This window comes from Mastigoproctus giganteus, chromosome 11 (genome assembly GCF_048544385.1).
Source record: "Mastigoproctus giganteus isolate SK-2022 chromosome 11, ASM4854438v1, whole genome shotgun sequence".
NCBI classification, from domain to species: Eukaryota; Metazoa; Arthropoda; class Arachnida; order Uropygi; family Thelyphonidae; genus Mastigoproctus; species Mastigoproctus giganteus.
The window spans coordinates 2,770,312-2,792,747 of record NC_143585.1 but is presented as its reverse complement, the minus strand read 5'-3'; the positions used below and the strand labels follow the sequence as shown (position 1 = coordinate 2,792,747).

General features: G+C 42.0%; 1 protein-coding gene across 1 annotated transcript in view; it reads right to left on the bottom strand.

Annotated features, from left to right (window-relative positions):
• Positions 1–21,236, bottom strand: part of LOC150077647 (RNA-binding protein 24-like) — a 115,123-nt gene extending 93,887 nt beyond the window's left edge. Inside the window, exon 1 of the mRNA XM_090384250.1 lies at positions 20,937–21,236. Within this exon, the coding sequence (XP_090240376.1) occupies positions 20,937–21,140 (204 nt within the window). The 5' untranslated portion in view covers positions 21,141–21,236. The remainder of the gene's footprint in view (positions 1–20,936) is intronic.
• Between the last annotated feature and the right edge of the window lie 1,200 nt (positions 21,237–22,436).

Here is a 22,436-nt window from a genome sequence, read left to right as displayed (position 1 = left end):
ATAATAAGCTCAGGAGCACAGGTTTTTAGAACTAATGGAGAATTGGCATTTGAACCTTTCTTGGCATCAAGAACTGCACAAAATTCTCCTGACTTCATTTTTGAAGGAAAATCACAAGAGGCATTGAGTGGAGTGTACTGGGAATGATAGGAGGTGGTTAGCCAAGATCATCAATACAGAGTTAGAAAAAAAGTAGGATGTAGCAAGTCGGCTTTATCTTTAGCTGAGGTATCAACAGAACCATCTGGTTTTGACAGAGATGGGGATGGGCAAAACTTGCAGCCAATAGCTTTGGCACGAGACCAGAATGCTCGACTACCATTTGGACAAGAAGCAAGTTTTCTACTCTTAGCATGTTCGAAATCTAGTTTGGACTGATTAATAACTGCTTTACAATTGTTGCGAGCTTTGGTGTAGGTGGAAAATGAACCTAGAGATTTGGATATAAGCCAATTGCGATATGCAATATTCTTATCTTGAACCGTCTTAGCATTTTTTGGAAAAACCAAGGTTTAGATAAAGGATCAGATTTTAAGGTGGAGAGTGTGGAATAAAGGATTTCATCTCTATAAGAATAATTTCACTGACACGATCAGAGCAAATGTTGACATCAGAAGATGTGTATCAGTAATCCGAAGGAAAAGAAGAAAAGAAATCTCGCAGATCATCCCAAAATTCCGTGATCTGTGAGATTCTAATGGAAAAAAAACAAGAGGCTAAGATTGACCATGAGAGGAAGATTTCATTGGAGAAGAGACCATCATGAAGTTGCGATGTGAAGTGCCTAGAGGACCACTCACCTCGACAATGTACTTCTGAGCGAGGTCATTAGTAATTGCAAAAGCCTCAGCATCTCAATCAGAGGGGTCCGAGTGACTAGAAAACTTAACACTAATAACGCTCAGGTAAACTATTTCACTATTATGAAAGTTGGACTGGAGAAATCGAAGTTGAAAGAGTCGCAAGTGGTTAGTGGAGTCAAAAGAACGACAGGGGCTACAGTTGCATTTCAAGAATGTGCCAGAGAAATTTTAAGCCAGAGAAGTAAGTTGCCACGGAGGACACATTCCCTTTTTGATAAAAGAAACATTTTAAGTTAGGGTGTATTTTGCCTGTAAATTGAATGTGTACTTTGGTGTTTGTTTCTTCGTTCTCGGGATAAAACTAGAGTCTCTTGGAAAAAGGTCCATACTGCCCTCACCATGGACCGATTATTTCTAACACGGTTTGAAATAAAAGCCTATAAAAGTTTTTCGCAGTTGGCCCTTGAGGGTAGCAGAGTTGGTATAATCACCCTCCTCCCCACACCAGGTGGGTAGAAAATATCAGAGTTCGAATCCCGTCAATGATGCCAGGAGTTTTTCTGGACATTTTTCATAGCATGGCCGAGTTAGTCTCAGCAGAAGGGTTGCATGGTTTTTCTCCCGGAAACTGGAGTTTTTCTGTCAGAAAATAGCAAAATCCACTACGGAACATTAATTTACAGGGCATGATATATCCGGCACAATATCATCGAAATCGCTGATGCGCCTAAAAAAGATTTATAACAACGAGTCTCGTCACTGAGAGATTTGAACTCGGATCTTTTCCATAAGGTGGAAGGACGGTGGTTATAATCGCTGTGCTACTTACTGGAAAATGCTCTGCCATTTGGACGAGAGGCAAGTTTACAATTCTCTCAAAAATAGGAAACTTGGCACTTATACTTCTCCCGCGCAGCCTAGCAGGTTTGCTGGAAAACTGTATTTAACATTAAGGACAAGAATTTAGAGTGGAAGGAGGAATGAAGAAATTCTCCTGTGCAAGAATGGTTTCAACGATGCGATCGAAGTAAGGGTTAGGATCTGTAACTTTAAAACATACTCTAAAAAAAAGGAAAAAAAAAAAAAAAAGGAACGGAAATCACGGAGGTTTTGCATTACAAGAACGTCATTTCGCATCCATGTAGTATAAAAGGACACGAAGCTGAGGATAGCCATAAGAAAAAAGGCTCATGGGAGAAAAGAGCAGCAAGTTGTGATGCGATGAGGAGGCAGCCAAGGTTATAAGGGGGGTCATTACGTCAGTAAATTTGCTTTTATCGGGATGAAAACCCCAATTTTCCGAAGGGTAAAATTGGGGTTTTCATCCCAACCGACTCCTGAACCGAACCTGATATGCAAAACCACAGCGGATAAAATTAAACATTTTCGCCGAACTCTCGGAAAGGGCTGTTGAAAGTAACGAGACTACGTAGCCATAAAGTATAGAATGTTATTATTATTATTATTATTATTATTATTATTAACAGCTACAAAACAGCAAACAACGTGCCTGAGGGTGCAGCTACAAAGAATTATTACATAGCTTCAAAAAGCTTGGAGTATACATTTCCCAAAGTAAAGAAAAAAGTATATGTACAGATAAAATAAACTAAATAAATAAAAGGACTCATCCGTCCTATTTAAGTGAACAGGCAGAGCACTGGTATTTCTTCACACACAATCAGAGTCTTAGAACTTAAAAGAAGAGTCTATTTTAAGTCAGGTACCGGATGAGGTTAGCAATTTCAGTTGCCTCTTGAAGTGTCCGGGGGTACCAAATATCTCAATATTTGCTTTGTTCATTGATCTTGCAGTCCTGTTGTAGAAGTTGTAGTATCCATAATTTGTTCTCGCATAGGATGGTTTCAGCAGTGGATGGTTTCTTAGCGCTCTTGTCGGAGCGTTGAAATTTATTTGTGAGACGAGATGAGGGCAATTCAGGGTACCATTTAATAGTTGGTTAAGAAGGAGTAAATCGGCTTTATCTCTTCTTTTTTCCAGCGTTTCGAGTCCAAAGAATACACACCACTCTTGGTAGGATTTCTCATAGTATTCAAGGCCACTTTTAAAGCAAACGTACTGGATTGCTCTCTTTTGAATATTTTCAATTTCTAATTTTTGGTACGCAACATGTGGGGACCAGACCTGTGAGGCAAATTCTAGGGCTGGCCTAACATAGATTTTGTAAAGAAAGATGAAAAGTGCCAACTGATTGAAGTCTCGGTTAATTCTTTTCAGGAAACCTAGTTTTTTGCTAGCTGCCTTTACAATGTTAGAGACATGGACATCAAAGGAAAATGATTCTTTAATAAAGATACCTAAATTTTTGGCTGTACTAACTTTTTTGATTGCCTTGTTGTTGATACAATAAGAAAAATTAAGTTTGTTTTTCTTGTGTGCATTAGCAAAGCTCATCAGCTCACACTTGTTTTCATTGACTGCCATTTTGTTCTCCTTCAGCCACTGAATAACTCGTTGAAGAGCTTCGTTTAGGATGATGCAGTCATTGGTACTGCGAATTGCTTTATAGATTTTTATGTCGTCTGCAAATACGTTGATTTTGATTTGGTAGGCTCCAAGGGTGCTTGGCAGGTCGTTGATGTAGATAAGAAATAATAGCGGGCCTAAGGATGAACCCTGTGGGACACCAATTTCAGGACTGAGAGGATATGAGGTTTTACCTTTAAATGTCACGGACATTTCTCTACCTTCCAAGTAGTTTTCAATCCAGTTTAGTGCTTGTCCTCTGAGACCATAGTGATGCAGTTTGTTGATTAGTCTCTGATGGACTACCTTGTCGAAGGCTTTGCTTAAGTCAAGGAAGATGGAGTCGACTTGTTTTCCTTCGTCAAACGCCTGGGATATGTTCGAAACAAACGAGATCATATCTGTGCAGGTGGAACGACCCTTGATAAATCCGTGAGAGTAATCTGACAAATTAAGTTTCATAAAGTTAAATAGCTGCTTCATTACAATGGATTCAATTATCTTTGAGAGTGTATTCAATTGACAAACTGGTCTGTAATTGTTGGGTGAGGATGGATGGGTCTCCTTTTTTGTAAAGAGGGGTAACAATGGCCTTTTTCAGTTGAACTGGATAGATTCCACTCTCAAATACCAATTTTATTAAGTGAAGTAATGGCTTTATAAGTGTAGTTCCACATTTTTTCCATAAGACAGTAGGGATACCGTCCGGGCCTCGTGTGAGATCCTTTTTCATACTGTGGATTGTACTCAATAATTCTGCTTGGTTTATTTCAAATACTGTTAGGGTATCAATGTAGTTGAGAGGAAAATTTTCGTTACCTTCCATCCCGTCATCTGCTGTATCTGTTTTGTAAATTTCTTCAAAGCTGCTAGCAAGGTAGTCTGCCTCAGACAAAGATGACAATCCACTGGGAATATCTAGCGTGTTTACAGCCGCATTTTGATTTTTTGCTTTGAAATAGCTGAATATAGGCTTCATATCTTTTGCCTCGAAGACTCTTCTTTCGACAAAACACAGGTATTTGTTGTAGTCCTGTTTTAATGTCGTTTTAACCTGTCTTCTTAAGGAGGAATATTTATTGTAAAGGCATATTTCTTTATTTGTCTTAAACCTACTATGCATTTTTCGTTTTTTTGCCAGTAGGGATTTTAGTTCCTTAGAGAACCAGTGTGGGTAATTTTTATCAGGAACACTATAGCATGGAACAAGATTGTTAGTTACTTCATTAATGATTTGGTAAAAGCAGTCCAGTGCTTCTTGAGGATCATTGATTTTTAATAGTAATTCCCAATTACAGTTTTTAAATGCATAATTCATATCAGGCCATTTCACTTTATTGAAATTGAGCTTCCGTTTTTGTTCTAAATCCGTATTTTTAACTGATCTCTTCTTGATGGAAAAAGCCACAGGAATGTGATCTGATTTGAAAAGATTAGTTGGCTTAAAGACCACCAAAGGAAAGTTGGTGAAGACTAAATCCAAGTAGTTTTCATTTCTAGTTGGAAATTCACAGATCTGATTCAAATTTAGGGAGATGAAAATTTTTTGAAATCTACCCTTAAGTGTCCAGACATTAGTTGGATTGGCATTACATCCATTATAGGCATGTGGCATATTAAAGTCCCCTAAAACAATTAAATGGTCTATTCCCAGATGTTGATCAAGAATTTGGTCGATAGTGATCTCAAATTCCGTCATAAGAGTGTTATCTACAGGTGGTGGAAGGTAGACAAGCATAACATAGCAGATATAAGAGCCACTGCCCAGTTGGAGAAAAATTCCTTCAATGTTAGCCAAGACTTTGATTTTTGAGATAGGAATCTCTTTTTGGCAGACGATCATGAGTCCGCCACCTCTCTTATCCAGTCTATCCCTACGAATAACAACAAGGCCCGGTGGGACCAATTCACTGTCCTTAACATCCTGAGTGAGCCATGTTTCCACTAAAAAGTAGATGTCGTAGTCTTCTTGTAATATTAGGGAATAGGTGTCTTTATAGTTGCTATTGTTTAGACATTGCACGTTTTGATAGTAACATAGCAAATCATCTTGTAAATTATTCTTATTTTGCCGTAAGGGTTAGGATCTGTAACTTTAAAACATACTCTAAAAAAAAGGAAAAAAAAAAAAAAAGGAACGGAAATCACGGAGGTTTTGCATTACAAGAACGTCATTTCGCATCCATGTAGTATAAAAGGACACGAAGCTGAGGATAGCCATAAGAAAAAAGGCTCATGGGAGAAAAGAGCAGCAAGTTGTGATGCGATGAGGAGGCAGCCAAGGTTATAAGGGGGGTCATTACGTCAGTAAATTTGCTTTTATCGGGATGAAAACCCCAATTTTCCGAAGGGTAAAATTGGGGTTTTCATCCCAACCGACTCCTGAACCGAACCTGATATGCAAAACCACAGCGGATAAAATTAAACATTTTCGCCGAACTCTCGGAAAGGGCTGTTGAAAGGAACGAGACTGCGTAGCCATAAAGTATAGAATGCATAAAATGTGAGGAACACACAGGCTCTCCTTTCTGAAACAGCCGAATAAATGAGACGTGTTTGCACGCACGCTGCAGACGAATAGCGCCCGCCAAAAGTTCAACTTGCGACTATAAAACACGGAGAGGTGAAAAATAATTCGAGTGGGTTCACTTAAAGCGAGACACTCCGAAATCGTCAAGGAGAGCATCGGAATATGCCGCAACGGGGAAGAAAGCAATTCGGGCTCGACTGTGAAATGTTGCGAGTGAGGAAGGAGTTCTTTAACACTTCTGACCGAGCAGCAGGCAGTGATGAGCCGAACTGCTATAAATACTCGTAATTTGATGATCAAATTGGGTTGCGACGCAGCTCGGTTAAAAAGGAAAGTAAAATTCATCAATAACGGATTCTGCGGAGATGAAATGGCGTCCAGCGGAAAGATGGTTTTCGCTGGACGCCAAAAGACCCATCTTGTTTGCCAATGAACCGTCAAATGAGTCAGTCCATGCGAAACACCCTCTTCGATCTCGCCTAAACATCAAGAAATTTAATTTCGGCATAAATAACCGACAATTATTACCCACACTTTCAGAAGTCGAGAAGAGATCAAGAAAGAAATATTAAAACCAAAAACTTGACTCTTCTTGGTTTAGTTTAGTTTTATTTAGTTGGGAAATCAATTTTGCTTCCCACTTGTTCTTTAGTGCTGAAGCAACTAAGGCCACGAGGCATCCGTACAGTATTTGTAAATTGTGCGCAAGCCGACGAATTCGGAGATTGTGTGATGCTATCCGTGAGCGCCTTCTCACGGGTCGCATCATGAGGGTCTTCTGTGTACTGGTAAGCGAGAAGACACTTTCGGCACTTGCAAACCGAAAATGGAATTTGTAATCCACGAGTTCACATCAGCCAGCAAAGGTCAGCTCTCGCTCTCAAAAGAGAAATTTAACTGCGAATCACATCTGTCAGCATACCACCGTATTAAGTGCTATAAAAACCTTTTCACCACAGTTTCAGCTTCTGAAATGATTACTGCCTTCCAGATGGCAACAATTCACCATCTGGATTTCCCTCGGGTTTTCGTCCAGCGGTGGAGTAGCAATAAAATGTGACTATCAATACATATATGCATTTTCTACATATTATATAATTCTATATCAATAGGACACAGACCCAATTGCAGTGTAATGTGAGTGGTACCATAAATTTAAATAATACGTAAACGTTGTTGTAGACGCATCAGTAACCTGGGCCGTATTGCGTGTACATTATGGCTGTAAATCGCGTGCGTTCTGTGGTCCATTTGCTAAATACCTTCACCGTTCACGCGTTATTGCGCATTTTCAACGATGTTCTTTCAAAAAAATTTTTCTTCTGACACAGTGGAATGCAACAATATTTCATGGCCATTCCAAAACTCGAATGTTCACGATATTGGCTATCAACAGACATTTAGACCAATTGCAACAGCCTACTGTATTCTATAATTTCTAAAGACAACTGATCCTGTTCTCACAAAATCAATCTTATCCTTGAACTCCCTAAGCACTGTGACGGATTCAAAATAACTAAACTTACTTGCAACAACAGACAAAATCCCGGACACCTTTGAGACAGACTCGAAATTTGTTGTGGACATTTACGCAACTGATACAGTGGTCATGATGGTTGGTTTTTCACACCGTGTGAAAAGTCCTGAGTTCGAATTCAGTCTGGGCGGGAGGAATGCTTCTAATTACTATTTTATTTCATACAATGACCCACGTTAGTCAGTCTCGGGTAAAGGTTGCGGGTCTTTACCCACATAAACTTTGGTGTTTCAACCCGCAAACAGCGACCTGACCATAGAATAAACTGAATTTATGGAGACACACTCGAGCTTCGTGGCTTTACCTGTCACAGAGAAATAGGCCAATTTGGATTTACATCCGCCCTTGACAGCATAACCATCAAAGCCGTTTTACCTGTTTCACTGCAATTTTAATATCAAAGGCAAAATGCTGACATTTCTTCCCTTGCTCTCCGAAAGTTCCTACAGCTTGCATGAAATGGGGGAGGGACTATCAAAATACGTCGAGGTTGGCGTTCCAAAGGAGAGTGCGTTCTTTGTCGCTTGCCGATCAGTTCAAATGACGTCGATGACTGGAGCAATTGCAAAGGTATTTTCGGTCGAAGTTGCAGTTGCATCTCAGGATTCTTTTCCGTGAGTTTCCTAATTTTATGCAGCCGAAACAGAGTGCAAATCGACGTGCGAACACACATTTCTGTAGACATAATTCACTGCAAACCACCACCATCACTGAAACAGTTGCTGCGGCAAATCCCAAACAATTCCTCATTTTGTCGTTCGTTCGTCTTATTGACTTTCTTCACTTCTTATAAACAAACTCTCAATTACGTCCTTCCCTTTACGTTTGTTACACAACATCGAGATGGGTCCTCTGTATTCGTTTCAATGAAATAACGATTATTATTGCGGAGTGAGCAATACTCGGATCGCGAGCACATCTACGGTCGCGGCCGCATGGATCCCCAATGAGCCTCTTTGGCTTAAATTTCTGCTAACAATGGCAGTTCAAGGTGAACTAGAAATAAGGAATGGGGCGTATTTAGTACCATGAATTGCTTATCATTTTAACTTGTCTTTAAATTAGTATTAACATTGATGCAAGAAAGCTTACACATCAGCCAAAAACTTACCACTTCACCCATCCCTCCCCTCCAATAGTTTATCTAGTTCTTCCTTGAATTTATTCAAACCATCCACTTCCACGCAAAGATGGAAGCTTGTTCCAACAATTAACCAATCGCTAGCTGAAAAAAAAACTTTTGCATATCTATTCTGTAACCGTCCTTTCTCAGTTTGAATATGTGTTCCTTCATGTGTATGGTCTGAGCAAGAGGAAGACTTCTATCAGCACTGAGTTTGCTCAATCCATTAGAATCCATAAACACCTCAATCGGATGCCTACTCAACCCAGTCTCCAAATAACTAAATACCTTCACTCGCTAATCTCGTTACCCATTCCAGCAACTGCACATTCTTCCTGAAATGAAACCATCAGACCAACTCAATATAGGGAATTGGCCATGGCCTTGTAAAATGGGACAATCACCTCCTCATCACTGCTAGCAAAGTTTCTGTATGTCATTAACAAAACCCCATGAGCTGTCCTGGATCTGGTCTGTACTGCTCAGAGAACTTTATATTTGGCTGCATTATTACGTCCAGGTCTATTCATTTTCCCCTCCCCGGAGATTATACGCAATTAAATTTAATATAAATATGGAGTTAATTGAAGTTAATGTAATTCAATTCCGTTGTGGAGTTCGTAACTCTCAATTTAATTAACGTTTTAACTTTCTCCTTTGCCACATTATAAACAATTGTGGCAAAGGAGAAAATTTATTGAGTTGGACCGCAGGTGACGATCTTCAAGAGTGCTGTCACTCTTGAAGCGCACTTGGACTGAAACTGGAGCACTTCGGTCCGTCCACGCGCTCATATTTCGGTACTGCCAGAAAATGACTTAAAAACATTTCTATTTTCGAACGAAGGCGACTCATTTCGGCAGCGTTCTGCAGCCATTTAATTTGCGTTCGCTTCGTTTCGTTGAAAGACCACTCGCCGCAAGCGCCTCCCGTAACAGTTCAACGGCGGCCATCTGCGGGTTGCGAACAGACGACGCACTATGGAATATAAAAAGTTTCGTAATCTGCCAGCTGGATCTGCACCTGGCGCACTTTGTTTCCGCTTCCAGTGTCATCCCAGCAGAGATGCACGTGCTGCGCGGGAAGGGTTAGTTCAACGTGTTTTTTGTTGTTGTTGTTGTTGGAGTTTGACTCAGATACCAGCCATATAGTCCAAAGAAGTCCACGCTGCACTAATGAATAAATAAAATGGTATTTGAGTGGAAACCTAACTGTGGTGTTCAAGGCTTTGAAAGCGTTGAGTTACTCGATTGTGGCCAACACGCACGGGAGGGGGATAATTGAAATTGGAATAGAATGATCGTGGGTTAGATGTGCAAAATTTTCGGCCACTTAATGAGTGCACTTACCCTTTTCAGGAAATGAACTCTCCTTCAGTAATAGCATCACGTGGCTGTACTGTTAGATACGGGGTGTCTGCAATTCAGTGTGAGAACGGGAAACACTAAAGATTTAAGTGACTTCGAACGTGGCAAATAATGTTTACTCAGCGATGTTTATTTGTTTACCACCCGTTACAGTTTGAGCCAATTACATCGTGTGAGAATTTATTGGTTCACAAATAACTTAAGACGAAAGGATCGCAATCTTTTTGATTTAAAATAATTAGTAAGAAGAAGATCGGGCTGCGTTTCCCACGCTGTGTTCGATGCTTTAAAAATAATCTTTTCTTCTTTGTGATTAAAAATCGGAGTGCATTTTGATGATGAGCTATTCGTGCAATTACGGTTATGACTCCATGCAGGAATTCCAAGCGTAGTTGCTGTCTTCTCTGATGAAGCGAATTCAAATGATTTGTCTTCAAATAGCGGTCGTTATTCGACAGTAATCTCCAAGCCTGTCATGTCTGCTTAAATATTTCATCGTTTTCATAGTTTTGGTTCGCACGTTTTCTAATTTCCTGATGCGAGAGGCAAAGTCTCGAGACCAAAGAGAACGCGTGAACTATAATACTGAAGTATTGAAGAATATTTTGGTTCATCGAAGAGAACCTTCGATCAACCCCAGAGAAACGTATCAACTGTGCGGTACTTGTATTTAGGGAGGTAGGAAATAAAAAAGAACTGGGAGTAATTGTGCAGTCAGATATGAAGTATTCTGAGCAGTGCAGGCGGGCTGCAAAGAGTAGCTCATGGTGTCTTGTCAGTGATATACAGCAATTTTGCTAGTAGGGAAAAGGAGGTGATTATCCTTTAGTATAGCGCAATGGTCAGGCCACGCCTTGAGTGCTGCGTACAGGTCTGGAGGCCTCATTTTAGGAAGGATGTAGAGTTAATCGAGCGTGTACAGAGAAGGGCAACGAGATTGGTGAAGGGAACAAATGGATGCTCTTATGAAGAAAGGCTTAAGTTCTTCGAATTGCATCGGCCGGAGACTAGGCACCTGCAAGGTGATCTGATTGAGGTGTATAAAGTCTTGAAAGGTTTGAGCATGCTCAGTGCTGATGGGATTCTTCCTCTTGCTCAGATTACGAACTTAAGGGGGCATAAATTCAAATTAAGGAAAGACAGATGTAGAATAGATGTGCGGAAATTTGCCTTTAGCCAGCGGGCGGTTAATTGCTGGAACAAACTCCCATCTGTCGTTGGGATAGTTGATAGCTTAAATAAATTCAAGGAGGGACTGGACAAACTTTTAGAGGGAATGGATGTGTGAAATTGTTTTTTGTTTTTTTTTTTTTTTTTTTTTGGTTGATGCTACATGAGCTCATACGTTTGCTTTGTTGCATCACATGCCTTCATTACTACTACTACTAATCCCATCACGGCATGGTTATGCCAAGGGTTTACAAATACTGAAGCGGAACAAAAATGATATCCAAGCTCTAATAAATGGCAATAAGGTCACAAAGGTTTCAACTCACACATACCTTGGTCTCACTTGGGACGAAACCCTTACTTTCCAGGACCATTTCATAAATACAAAAAAGGAAAACATATTCAGTTTTCTGGGCGATCGACAGGAGCTTGTTAATTGCCAAAATACGTCCCTAATATGCAAATACATTGAAAAGTATCTCACGCCCATCGCTTTATACGCGTCTGAGTTATGGTCCTCAGCCCCATCAAGTATTGGAAAGAAATACCTGGCAATTGAATATTGGGTTCTGAGGTGGTTGAACAGGATCCATGGAAACCCGTTCACCATCTGTAGGTCTATTCTACATGCGAACATGAACATGACGCCATGGAAGATAAAAATTCTGGAAAAGAACCTCATCGCTCTTGCCAAACTGTTAACTAATAGGATGATTCACCCAACGTGCAAGAAATCATCTCAGCCTCAACTATCCATCCAAGAGAGCGACATAAACAACGGTATAGGTCGACTCTATACATTCTTCTCCCTCTTTTGTAAATGTACTTATGCCAACTCCAGGCAACTGCCGCCAAACATTATCTGTTGTCCTTTTAATGCATGTATTTTTCAATTATGATTCTCTGTACACCCTTCTAGACAACCAGCTGTACAGGGGATGAATTCAAGCTTAAACGGAATAATAATAATAATAGTGTATATAAAAAATAAAAAATTAAAATTAAACAACTAATAAACAAATAAATTAGCATTGAGTTATTACAAACACATTGTGTAAGAGTTCCAGAGCTGGAGCTGAGTGATGTAGCAGTCCGGGACCAATCCTAGGTGCAAAGCGAGACAAGTACTTTAAGTCGGAGAGCGATAGGATGACGAATACCGTTTGCTGAAACCCACTGGTGTACATGCCTGCTTGGTTATGTGATGTACGTGCCAAGAAAAGGTTAAGTTATTACACCGAAATATTACACTGAGGTCTTCATTCGTAACTGATAACTATTATTCGTGAATTGTCGAGGTGAATTTTGTTCCTTTCTTGTGAACGTCTTTGTCAGATACTTCTTTACCTTTTTGTGTATTTACTATCAGGTTATTGCGCTTGTCCACCAATAAAAAGATTTGAGGAAAGACTGGAGTTTAATGCAGTATGGATTAGGATTTGTATGTTTTAATATCATCCGCGTATATCAAGAGTTACACCGAGTATATACCGCGTATATCAAGAATCAGCATCTTGTGGTCTGACAATATACGCTACATCGGTGATAATAAAATTGACAGGGCCCAAAAGGGTACCTGAGAAACGCTTGTAAAAAAGGATACTTTGCGAGGTGTCGAGCCACTGTAAATAATAATGATAAAAGTTCTTTAACCCATCCATCCCAAATGACTGACAGTATCGAATGTCCTAGAGAGAGCGAGAGAGAGAGAGAGAGAGAGAGAGAGAGAGAGAGAGAGAGAGAGAGAGAGAGAGAGATAATTACACCGACCCAGTTTCCTCAATCCATTGTAGTAAATTGGTCGAAATTTTTGGTATTTTGAAATATCCATTTCACACTACTAGAAAAAATATACATTTCTCTTTAACTATACATTGCACAATTATATAATATGGAAGGTTAAAGAAACGAAAGAGGTGGGGATTATTTTCCCCTCTAATGGAATCTTTGACAAAATTACTGCCAGAGAGGACCTTCAAAAAACAGTCGATTTTTGAAGCTCTAGTACTAAAAACTGGTTACTAAAAAGATTCTTTTTTGATTTCAACAATATCCAACCAATAAAAAACAGCCACGTACTACGACAGTTAATGTAATTCTGGGTTGGTTTTTGGTTTTCGTTAAGATGGGTGGAGATGTGCTGCCAATTCGGTTGAATCTCATATTTTTGATGTGGTATCAGTTTGTGTAAGGGTAAATGGAAACGGGTAAATGATCTCTCTTTTACCGATTTATTAGAAATATGAAATAAAAACACCGATCGAAACATCGCTTCCAGAAAATCTGTGGAACGTTGTCTAGTCCTCGGAGGAATCGTTTTTGAGGGGTTTAATAGCAAAGAAGAACGATCAGTATTTATATGTGACATGATATGTTCAGCCAAGAAATCATAATTAGTTATGTGGAAAGGACACATGCTGTGAAGAACGCTGACTCCAAATCAGCAAAGAATTGGGCTATTTCTGTACAGGTTCGCTTTCACTTGATTGTAACATCAATGATGTCATCGTGTTGTCTAACGAGATCCCAGGATTGGTTGCGAAATTCTGTTGAATACGTTTACTTTGAAATACTTTGTATCAATGAGTCAGCATATTTTTTTGTTCCTTCTTTCAGGGTATTTGTTTCTCTCTTTGATATTTATTACAGAAACTACGTTATTTATAACAACATAATCTATTATGAGCAGGAAGGAAGTTATATAATAATGCAATTTATTACATTATAATTATTATTATAATATCATATTATTATTAAATAATAATATCACTTTATTCCAATACTGCCGGCGGGCTAGAAGGGTGCATACAAAGAAGAAGAAGAAGAATGTGCGAGATAACTGAAACAGTTATTTCATAGTACATTCATATACACGTTATGGTCCATTATATTCAGGGCCGGATTAAGGATGAAACAGGCCACCGACCATATTTAAATTTGAGGCCCCTTTAATGTATAAATAAAAAATTACTATTATTATTAGAAATTTTTAGCATTACTTTAGAAAATATTTACACCGAAAATAGGGCCCCTCTTCGGGAGAGGACCCCGGCCATTGCCGGTTTGACTGTAGCGTTAACCCTGCCCTGATTACATTAACAGACGTATTTGGTACGTACTCCACTACACCAATAACTGCTACACACACACACACAAGCTTCATTGCCCATTGCAATGACTGCATATACGGTCATTGCAATGGCCAATTGCAACGTTTATCACGTTGGCGCATTGCATCAACAGCTTGTTGATACAATGCGCCAACGTGACTTTGCAAAAATAACAAAAAGTCTACAGTCAGTCACATAACTACCCTCAAGAAAAGCGTGTCGCCGCTGGTGGCCGAACTGTGTTCCACCCTTTAAGAGGCACAGTTACAGTCGGCTCGGAACATCAACACAACCCACAAAGGAGGTCAGGAAAGCGAGGCACATTACGAGAAATCTTTGGCAAAGGATGCAAAGAAAAACAGCAAAGACTTCTTTGCTTACGTAAACTCTAGAAGGAAAGGGATGAATCAGATTGGTCAACGATATCGATAGTTCGACTGCTGATGATCTTGATTAGATAGCTGACAAACGATGAATATTCTGCATCTACATTCGCGCATGAGGAATTCTCTAAAGATGTGGAGGCTGCCAGACGTTTATCAAACTCTAACTAGGAGCCAAATGATTTGGCAATAAATGAGAGGAAAGTGGAAGGGAAGAAGAAGAAGAAAATCTTTATTGTACAGTAAAGATACAATAATGTGCCCGCCACAGCCAGGAGGCCAGGGGCTTGACAATGATATAGGGTAATATAAAAATATGTACAGTATAAAAATTTGTGCAGTATAAAAGATTACATAACAATTAAAAACGTAGCATTAACCATTCAATAGATATGAGTATGTACATAGATGTGAAGCAGACAGTACACCAAGGTATGTACACGTTCATATGTACAAAGCACATATTTAAGCATATTCACACAAGTCAGAATATTTCACAGTGCCAAATTATTGTTCGGTATTGCATTTTCTTGTGAAGACAGTTCGTCGATTTGCCTGCGACGTGCCGTTATGCGCCTCATAGGAGATAGCAGGTGGAGATATCAGTATGAGTCGACATCAGGGGCCAAACAAAAGGGGAACAAGTTCGGCCAACGAGCGCCTGTAATTGCGATCGGAAGCGAATTTCTGCAGGTCAACTCCGATCATTAGCAGGGCTTGTACTATCGGAAGTACTTGTCCAGGTAGGAATCTGTCACTGATCTTCAGCCTGTTCCGTTGTAGCTGAAGAAGAGGGGTGGCTCGTAAGGACGGAAGTGGAACATGCCACTGGCATATATCCCAGAAGTCAGGGGAATTGATTTTTCCAACCAGCATTTTGACTGTGGTCGCAGTTCTCCTCATGCTGATTATTTGAGGCAGCCGCGGGATTTGGAGTTGGTCGGCCATGCTGGTGGTCCTCTGCTGAGGGGGGAGTCGATGCTTGTGGGTTGCCCACTTCAATATCCAGTATTCACTGGCGAAGATGGGCTTCATGAGAGAAGGTACTGCAGATGCCCATATTTCAGAGGCATACAGAAAGGTAGGATACACAATGGTTTCCAGATATCTGATTGTGGTTCTAGCGTCTGTGTTATGAAGAAGATGTTGACGGGCAATCCAGCGCATTCGGTTGATCTTGCGTAGAACACATTCGATGTGACAGTTGAACCTAAGGTTTGGGTCGAAGGTTACACCGAGATCTTTGTGTTTAGTAACACTTGGAATAACTGCGCCCTGCAGTGAGGGTTGTATGGATGTGGGGCACTTCTTCAGAGAAAAAACCATAATAACGGATTTTTGGGGGTTCAGTTTGAGACCGAAATGGTTGAGATGGCTAGAGAAAGCTGTGATTTTATTACAGATTTCCGATGTGATCACTCCCCTGTCAGCTGATGGTGGTATTTGCGTTAGGAACTTTATATCGTCGGCGTAGGTAATGACATCATCTCTGTTACATACAAACGGAATAAGGAGGGCGGTAAAAAGTAACCCCGATAAAACGCCACCTTGCGGCACACCAGCATTGATGGATCGGGTATAGCAGAGGTTACGATGAGTGAGGTACACTGTTCTGTTCCGGAGGAGCGAGTGCAGAAAAGCGAAAACGTCACCTTTGATCCGAAAGAAATTGGTTAGGAGATTCAGAAGGGCTGAGATGTTGAGGCTATCAAAAGCAGCTTCAATATCGGCATAAATTGTTGAAATAAAACATAAGAAAGGCACCTGGGGCGGATGGGATCTATCCAGTTATATTAAAATAGGCAAAGGGCTACGACGTAGCTGGGTGGTCAGGAGCGAGAGTGCAGTGGCACGCGCTCTTTCAGTGGACCGGGATTCAAGCCTGTGACTACTAAATACGATAAACGTTTGCATTGACGTTGGGTGAACGAAACACCAAAATAAAACCAAGAGCGTCAGGACTGGCCAGCCGGCTTGCAAAATTGGGCAAATCAACATGGAGAACGACAAGCGTTCAATCCATGTCGCTGACATGGATTGAACCGGGACAAACAGCGCGGAAAGTTTTTTTTTTCTTTTGTTTATTAAGGGAGGCAACGAAGAAAATGAGCAAATCCTTAACGATATGACAGCATCCTTAGATTCAGGGATGGTCCCCACAGACTGAAGATGTGCAAATGTATCTCCAATTCACAAGGGGAGAATGAAAGGTGACACGAATAATTACAGACCTGTTAGTTTAACTTCTGTTCCGAGGAAAATAATGGTGTCGCTGGTTAAAGAAGTAATGCAGGATTATCTAGACACAGCCACAATTATACTTCAGACACAGAAGGGTTTATTAAGGGTAAATCTTGTTTGACCAATTAGATTGGTTACCATGAAGGAACTGGATGCAAAAAGTAATTTTGATATCATATACTTAGATTTCAGGAAAGCTTTTGATACTGTTGCACATGGAAGACTGCTTTACAAATTGGAGAGGTATGGCATTAAGGGTAGGTTGTTACAATGGATAAAGGGATGGTTGAGTGGGAGATGACAGAGAGTGGTAATTAATGGACACTGCTGTTCGTGGACAAATGTTATTAGTGAAGTCCCCCAGGGTTCGGTGTTGGGCCCATTGTTGTTTTGCATATTTATCAAAGATATTGATGAAGGTATATCAGGTTTAATGTTCAAGTTTGCAGATGATACAAAGTCTGGCAGGGTTGTTAATGATGGTAAAGACAGTATGCTACTGCAACAGGATCTAGAAAAGTTAGACAGATGGGATGAGAAGTGGCAACTGAAGTTTAACATTGACAAATGCAAAGTACTGGATGTGGTTAAAAGTAACCAATGAATAACGTTTATTAGAGGAAAAAACCACGTCACGCCACCCTCGCCTGAGATCGACTAACTCAGCCACGTTGTAAAACGGCCATTAAAAATTCCTCACGGGATCCTGCGATTCTACACACAGGGCAATCATGAAGGGAAGTGAAGTCGAGCAACAAATGGAATGTGACAGGTTTTAAATGTTTCCCTCTGATTAAGGATGCGTTTTGTTGATGATCTCTGAGCCAAGGAAGGCTGCGAACAATTAGTAAAAGATGATGCATAACTGGAGTAGTGAAAAAATCGGCTCCCAGGGCGGGCTCTTATGGTCTAATTATTGACAGTAACCCAGCACGGCATTGTTGGATTAAAACCGGTGGGAGTGAACGAATAATGAAATCCCATTCTGAATCCCGTTTGGACACGAGTTGTAAAAATTTGGATTCTCGAAACATCCACAGATCATCCACTTTTAATATTCAGTCCAACAAAGAAAATAAGATTAAAAAAAAGCGCGCAGTTGGGGGTGTGCTCTGCCAAGCACGCTCCCGTTGAAGGATGAAACCGGCGAAAATCCGTGAGTGTTGCTCCCAAAACTGGTCGAACTCGGATTGCACTCAACTTGTGCCGCTTCCGAAGTTGTTCGGAGCGTTGACCGAGGACGAAACTTCTCAATGAGGAACTGCGAAGGCATTGCCACAGGTGTGTGTCGCGACAAAATGTACTCTTTCGAGATCTCGTTCCCTGAAAGCAACTTCCAAACGCACTCCTTCGCTCTCGGAAACGAGCACCACTCTGCTCGGCTGGTCCGGAAGGGAGGGCGGGAGGGAGGACAGTGGTATCGCTCGGTCGAGCCACGCCGCTCTCCTTCCGGGCCTGCTAACCGAAAGGCATTGCGCAATGTATTCAGCACTCGCCAGTAAAGGGGCTTTGATGGTGCGCGTGAACAGAGAGGGGGCTTTGTACGCCACTGCGAAGTCACTGCGCGTTTAGATATCACGAAAAATGGCGAAAGCACCGTTCGAACCCCCCGGAGTTTGGTGGGTTCGTTAGTGAATCCTTACTACGTCGGGAAGTAATTGCTTTGTGCAAATCTCGCGAGCATTTGTCTCGTGTAGCCCCCCTCCCATTGCACTCTACAGAGGCGTCTATTTATATCCGATCGTCCCCGCGGCGAAAGGCAACGTTTCCTCGGCGCACTGCGTCTGCAAATTCCTGTCTGATGGCCGTCTCCCAAGCGTAACTTGGTGCGCGTGGAAGGGGCTCAGTCCCACGCGCACAACTTCCGCTTCCGATGCATCGACAGAGTTGCCAATCGATCGGGGAGTTCATCCTCGCGGTGGCCTTTTAATGAGGGGTGCATTCCGATTTCGCTTACCTGATGCATTGTCACGTGCCGCTTCTCAGTGGGCAACCGAAACATTTTTTCCCCTTCGGACGCGGAAGACCCCCGAGCTGCGTTCATCAGCTGATTGCCACCGCCCGGCATCGAAACGGCCGCTCTTCGAACTAAAAATATTGTAGCGGCCTCCCAGCAGTCACGTGATACGTTACCACTGTCCCGTTCATCATCGCGACCTCCTTCTCTCGCGCAATAACACCTACCCCAGTATCGTGTAGTTTTTTTTATTTTGTTTTTTATCATTTTTTTGAAATTCCTTTTAGGATTCAAACCGATGTAACGCTATCTTAAATAACAGTGTACTGGTACTTCCCCCCACCCTTTTTTTTTTTCAAATTTAACGATAAGCAAACCCGTCTCTCTCTCAGGAGAGACATTTTTCAGCTCGGAAGCCGCATCCGCTCGACCCTGTGACTAAGTGCTCGAAACATCTGGCGAAACATAAAGCGAAGCTGGATGTGGGCTGTTATGGCGGGCGGGGTATTTTGCCTGCCAGCAGACAACCCCCGATACGTCGTCACACGCGATGGAAACAGGTGTTTCTCTAACTTTGACCTTTTCACCATGCTCTGGAAGCCACGTCTACTTCTTAAGACTGGCCCAGATGCGTTTAAACAAACGGATTTTTCTTCAGTTTCAGTTTTGTAATTCCAAATGAGATTCGCCAATTGACCATTTGAAGCGCTTCACTTTTGCGCTCATCGAACCGGCCCAAGTGAAGAAACGCCAGTCGAACGCGATGCAGATGCGTGCTAGGAGGCAGAAGATACGCGTAATCATCACGTGTCTCCCCCAGGGTGGGGTGAGGAGAGAACCAATTCGGTTGAAACGCACTGGAAATGCTCGCTCGCATCATCTCATTTTTAAATTTAGATTTTTCATCCAGCAACACAGCGCGCACTTATTAACACGCGGTTCACACTGGCCCGACACGATAGGAGAAGGAGGGGAGGAGTATTAAGAGGGAGTCTGCAGTACGACGGTCCGCAATTCTTTGAGGGCCCGAAGGCCGAAGATTAAGGCCGAGACCTTAATATTGCACTTTTTAAATTGAATTTTAAAAACTGGTAAAAAAATTTACAAATCTAAAATAATAAAAATGTTTTTATTTTTTTCTTTAATTTTTATCGTTAGGATCGAAGCTTTGCGTTTTCGCCCCCGCATCGACACGTGAATACGCACGAGCACACTCAAAAGCATTCACGAACGCGAGGATGAGGATTGTCACGCGTTTTCACCCGGGGCTAACGTAGCTCTCGACTTCACCGAGCTCACGGACATATATAGTGACGCCTCGTGGCCTTAGTTCCTTTGAACTGAAACAAACTATCGTCTCGCGTGTTAGAAGTTTTTAATTTTCCTGTCTGAACTCCGTTGCCCCCCCCCCCAAAAAATCTTTTGCTTCCCATTTTATGTAACGGGAAGTTTGGTGAGCCGTCTCAAACCGTTTCCAAATCGCATAAAGAGGGAGCTCAATAGTGTAAGAAAGCCACCCACTTTCGAAATATTAGGGGCTAGCAAATGGAAGCACACGAGATCGCAAATGCCAAAATCGCTGATGACCAAAATACTAAAAGGCTGTCGTTGAAGAAACTGTCCGAAGTACTTTGAACAAAAAAATTCGTCCGAAGTCATAAAGGGGTGGGAGGGGGGGGCAGATCCTGTAAGGACTACGAAATACGAACCAGAGGGTGAACTCCAGGATGAAAAAAAGAAAAGAAAAGAGAACCAGTTATCACATTGATTCGCAACGAGAAAAAAGTGGAGCTGGAGAAGACCATCTCTACTGCTAACCATCATTCGACGTGGCATCATTAATTAATTAATTAATTATTGTACATTCTCGTTAACGTCCACGCGTCTTGCGCACAACCCTGCGCAGAAAAAGCGAATACCACCGAAAATGTTCAAAAGGAAAAGACGAAGTACGCGTTGGAACCGAATGTGTGAGTTCAGATGTGGGGGACGAAACGAAGTCCAAAAATGCTCTTCACACGAGCGAGGGAATTGCATAATCGGTGCGTGACTTATTAGTGGCAGAATTCATTTCTTGGGGACGGGGGGGGGGAGAGTTCAATTGGTTCGTAGTTTTAATCGCGAGGTACAAAATTAGTGCTGACGAAGTGCGCGTTCCCTGCTGCGAACCCAACACCGCCGCTTATTCGACAACCCCTTTATCGTAATGGAAAGAAGCGTTTACTTACGAAACCGTAACCTCGACTTTTTCCTGTCTGCCGATCCGTGATCACGACTGCCTCCTCGATCTCGCCAAAAGACTCGAAGAACTGCCGAAGGGACTTGTCGGTGGTGTGGTACGGGAGCCCCCCGACGAATATCTTGGTAAAGGTCGTGTCCTTTTGTTGTAGTCCTCCCGGGACCTGATGGAGATCACCGATGTCTGACATCATTGACCTATCCGGAGGTCAATTGGACGGCACCAACCAGCGATGCGAAGTAGCGCAAATATTCGAGTGTCGTACTGGAACGCAATTACTGCCGCGACAATATGAAGTCACCGTGTGGCCCACCAAGTTTCAATAGCTGCACGTTACGCAACGGGAAGTCATGAGAGGGCGCTGCCGCTGCGGGACGGGTGACATCGCTACATGACAAAATGCCAGGAGTCCCGCGTCGTCGGCAGCTGTCCGACTGTATTTTTGGCCGCGTACGAGTATCTGCCAGTGAACAGCTCGAGAAGAAACTCCTCCCCCCGATGCCACGAGAAGCCGGCGCCCACGTGGTGGCAGAAAAACGTTTCGGCGCGATGCGGCGCACACTGCGAGCACGCAGACAGACCGAGTCCCCCCCCCCCTTTGGGCCGCTCACCCTTCCGTGACCTATGACCGCAGATGGAGAAGGGTAATTTTGGTTGTCGGACGGACACGCGGAATAAGTGCGAAAGATGCCGAGGTTCCCGATGGCCACTGTCCGTGTTTGCTCGCTGGGCACTCGTATCGAGACACGCGGTGCATTGTTGGCCCCCAGGACGCGAACTTTGCCAGACAGCGAGCACCGAGAAAGGATGATGAAAAATGTTCCTTCGTTGTGTGGGGTTTTCTTTAGGCGCATCGGCAACTTAGACCATGTTGCGTCGTACATAGTGTGTAAACTGCGGTATTCTGTGGTCTGTTTGCAGTTTTCTGAAAGAAAAATCTGAGGTTGTGGGAGAAAAGTCGCGCTACCTTCGCCTGAAACCGACTAACTCGGCCACGTTATGAAAACGTACTTAAAAATGTAGTCCGGGAAACGAGAGGACAAAAGCATTTAAGTGCGCACCAAATCGAGTCTCGTTTCAACTGCGAGGTCTACAGCAACCTAAGGACCTGTAACGTTGAGGACTACAAGAGTTGAAAGGGGTCGTCTGCGCTTTGTACACACTCTCTGTAATTTATTATTATTAATTCCCGCCTTTATTTTTAACTCTTTCCTAATTTTAAATGGTTCAGTCCGGATCTGATTATTTTTATCAATTCGTTTTCCGTATACTCCATAAGCAAAAAATCTCACGGGGGGGGGGGGGATAAGTAGAAGAAAATTAAAAACAAATTGTTCCCACTTGTAATTTCGAGAATGTTAAAATTCCCTCCACCGTTAATGTGTTTGAAAATAAAACGCAGTTAAAAGGAGAGATTTGCGTACATCTTTCAAATTACAGACCAATCTCAACTGGCAGTTTGGAATCAGTGCAGAATTATTTTATAAGT